This window comes from Mandrillus leucophaeus, unplaced genomic scaffold (assembly GCF_000951045.1).
Source record: "Mandrillus leucophaeus isolate KB7577 unplaced genomic scaffold, Mleu.le_1.0 Scaffold290, whole genome shotgun sequence".
Lineage (NCBI taxonomy): Eukaryota > Metazoa > Chordata > Mammalia > Primates > Cercopithecidae > Mandrillus > Mandrillus leucophaeus.
The window spans coordinates 1980206-1983875 of NW_012103032.1; the positions used below are offsets into that span (position 1 = coordinate 1980206).

General features: G+C 51.0%; 1 protein-coding gene across 2 annotated transcripts in view; it reads left to right on the plus strand.

Annotated features, from left to right (window-relative positions):
• The window catches only part of ACBD4 (acyl-CoA binding domain containing 4), a 37387-nt gene that overhangs the window by 5233 nt on the left and 28484 nt on the right, over positions 1-3670 (plus strand). Inside the window, exon 9 of one of the 2 annotated variants that reach the window (XM_011985963.1) lies at positions 2700-3434. The exons of the other annotated variant lie outside the window; for it this stretch is intronic. Coding sequence (XP_011841353.1) covers positions 2700-2860 — 161 coding nt within the window. The 3' untranslated portion in view covers positions 2861-3434. Of the gene's footprint in view, positions 1-2699; positions 3435-3670 lie in introns of those variants that run through there. 2 annotated transcript variants of the gene reach the window in all.

Sequence of the window (3670 nt, forward strand, 5' to 3'; positions counted from 1 at the left end):
TGTTCCACCCCGAAAGAGTTGGGTTCATATCTCTCAAAATAGGCCAGGCGTGGTGGCTCACGCCTGTAATCCTAGCAATTTGCAGACCAGCCTGGCCAACATGGCGAAACCCCGTCTCTACTAAAAATACAAAACTTAGCTGGGCGAGGTGGCAGGCACCTGTAATCCCAGCTACTCAGGAGGCTAAGGCAGGAGAATCACTTGAAACTGGGAGGCAGAGGTTACAGTGAGCCGAGATTGTGCCATTGCACTCCAGCCTAAGTTACAGAGCAAGACTCTGTCTCAAAAACAAACAAACAAAAATCTCTGAAAATAAGAACATTCTACCTAGCCCAAACATCATATTATACACAATTATTAATTTCTTAATATCATGAAATATCCGATCCAAATTCCAGTTTCTCCAGTTATCCTGAAACCACCTTTTCCAGCTGCTGTTTTCCAGTCTAGGACCACACATTGCATCTGTTCCCTTTTCAATTCTCTGTTAATCTAGCTTAGTCCTTCTCCTTGCTATTGACTTGCTGACCAGTCTGAGCTGGTGTCCTATAGAATGTTCCACCTTTTGGGTCTAATTACATCCTCATGGGTGGTTTCTCGATATACATTTCCTATGAACTGGAGGTTAGATCTAAACACTGGATTAGAGTCAAATTAAACATTTGGGCCGGGCATGGTGGCTCACGCCTGTGATCCCAGTACTTTGGGAGGCTGAGGCAGGCAGATTGCTTGAGCCCAGGAGTTTGAGACCAGCCTGGGCAACATAGTGAGACCCTGTCTCCACAAAATATATTTTTAAAAATTAGCTGGGCATGGACTGAAGCAGGAGGATTGCTTGAGCCCAGGAGATTGAGACTGCAGTGAACTATCATGGTGTCATTGCACTCCAGCCTGGGCGACAGAGTGAGACCTTGTCTCAAAAAGACACAAAACACAAAAAACCGCAACATTTTGGACCAGACTACATCAGAGGTGATGTTTTTTCATGGCAGAGGACACATGCTATCTGGATGTCCCACCATTAGTAACTCTAGCATGGACCACTGGCATGGTTGAAGGGAGTCTGATCCCACCATTGTAAAGTCATGTTTTGCTCCTGCAGTCAGATAATATCCAGTCCCGCATCAACTCCATTTGCCAGTTTTTGACAATTGCTAATCCTTGCCTGAGTCAATAATTTAGTGATTGCCAAAAAAAAGCTGACTTTTAAATGCTACGATTCCTTTAACATCTATTAGCTATCATTTGTGTACTGTTTCCCTCATCATCTTGGGTTTCCCTGAAATACAGTGGAAAGGAAGGGTAAATGCTTCATTCTTTATCTTTAGTTATCTATTTTTAAAGTAAGAAATTAATTTAGGCTGGGTACCGTGGCTCACACCTGTAATCCCAGCACTTTGGGAGGCTGAGGTGGGCGGGTAGATCACCCGAGGTCAGGAGTTTGAGACCAGCCGGACCAACATGGTAAAACCCCGTCTCTACTAAAAATACAAAAATTAGCTGGGCATGGTGGCAGGCTTCTATAATCCCAGCTACTCAGGAGGCTGAGACAGGAGGGCAGGAGAATCGCTTGAACCCAGGAGGCGGAGGTTGCAGTGAGCTGAGATTGTGCTGCCGCATTCTAGCCTGGACGACAGAGCAAGACTCCATCTCAACAAAAAAGGAAAAAGAAAAAAAAAAAAAGGAAAAGAAAGAAATTAATTTAAAAGCCACCTACCTAAATGGTGACAAAATTCCAGTTTTCTTTTGAGTATCACTGTGGGCTCATGGATTTCACAGATTCTGTATTCCCAGGAGCCACAGTCATTCTTCTTCTTCTTTTTTTTTTTTTTTGAGATGGAGTCTCACTCTGTCAGTCAGACTAGAGTGCAGTGGCACGATCTTGGCTCACTGCAACCTCCGCCTCCCAGTTCAAGCAATTCTCTGCCTCAGCCTCCCGAGTAGCTGGGATTACAGGTGCCTGCCACCATGCCCGGCTAATTTTTTTGTATTTTTAGTAGAGACAGGGTTTCACCATCTTGGCCAGGCTGGTCTTGAACTCCTGACCTCGTGATCTGCCTGCCTCAGCCTCCCAAAGTGCTGGGATGACAGGTGTGAGCCACCGCGCCCAGTCTGCCACAGTCATTCTTTTTGATGCTCAGACAGTCACAACTTTGGCCATTTGAGACCCTTTCAAACCAGGTCCTATGTTCTTATAACACGACCTGATGAATCTTTAAAAGTGGCCTTGCTTTCCTGGTACAAGGCGCCCCACATTCACTCCCACCTTCCCTGCCCTAGGCCTGGAATCAACCACTTCTCCAAGGAGCCTTGGCTCCTTTTTAGTGGAGAATGATAGTTGGAAACTAAAATCTGGGTACCCAGGGTCCTCATTTGAAATATGTGGCACATCCTTAACAACAGAAGTCTTCAGGTAATACCAACGGTCATTGCTTTGTGGCCCAGAGAAGATGGCATGGAAGCCGCTCCCTCTACCCACAGCCTTTCCAGCCTCTCTTGACACTGGGATTGCCCTGGGAAGGAAGATATGGGAGGGAGTTGGCATTCAACCTGTCAGGACCACCTGGGGGCCACTTCCCTTCTAGTGTTGCAGACTTGGGGCAGGGTCCTTCCAGTCTCCCACTGAATTGGAAGCAGGTTCCTAGGGAGGTTGTGCTGAGGCCTGGACTGGCCTCTGACTCCTTCCCTCTTGGCTGCAGAGGCCGCAGCCCAGGCCCAGTGCTCGGCCATGGCCCCTTGGGCTCCCGGGGCCCACGCTGCTGTTCTTCCTCCTGTGGCCCTTCGTCGTCCAGTGGCTCTTCCGAATGTTTCGGACCCAAAAGAGGTGACTGTCATTGGAGGGGTCTCTGCAGCCAACTGAGACTATCTTGTGTGCCATGAGCCTTCCTAGGGTTTAGAAGAACAGCATTCAAAATTCCCCCTCCTGTCAGTGTTTGCCTTCGCACCTCCTCCCCTAACGCAGCGCGGGGTGCAAATAAGACCCCACCCCTCCCTGCGCCTTCATAGGGACGCTTCCTTCCCTCCCCGCAACCACCCCAGGCTTCCCTGGGAGGCTGCAGTTGTGGTGCACGTCCCCGGTGCTGGGTTGGCCGTGACTCGGGGGCGGGGCTATCGGGTCTCAGCCCCTGCCCTCCCCACCCTCTGGGTCACCTGACTCTCTTCCCACCCCTGCTTCTCCCCGAGGAGGTTCAGCTCTTGGGCAAGTTGGGACTCGGGCCGGGGCCTGGAAGAATGATTGGCTGGGAGGCTGCGGGAGGGAGGCCAGGAGGCCCCGACCAGTTGGGAGGAGGGAGCAGGCCCCGGGGGAGGGGGATGAGCGCAGTTTGCTCGTCTTCCTCCCCTGCCGGCCCCCTCCGCCCCCACACACACTCAGGACGTCTTCACTGAAGATTCACTTACAAACGAATGTTTCACTCAATAAAAGAAAACCATAATCTTCTACTGTCTGGTCCCCTACGGAGGGAGCGGGCAGCGGGGCCTGGAGCGGGAGAAGCACAAGTCCCTTTCCTGCTCCCCACCCAGTGCCCCCTTGATGGCCCTGAAAGAGGCCGGCGGTTGGTGTTTCTGAATGGGGAATATTTTCCCTCCTCCCTGGGCAAGCGAAGGGAAAACAGGCCTCGGTGTGGAGGGGAGAGGGAGGGGAACCAAGGGTGGCCTGGGGCGGGAGGGG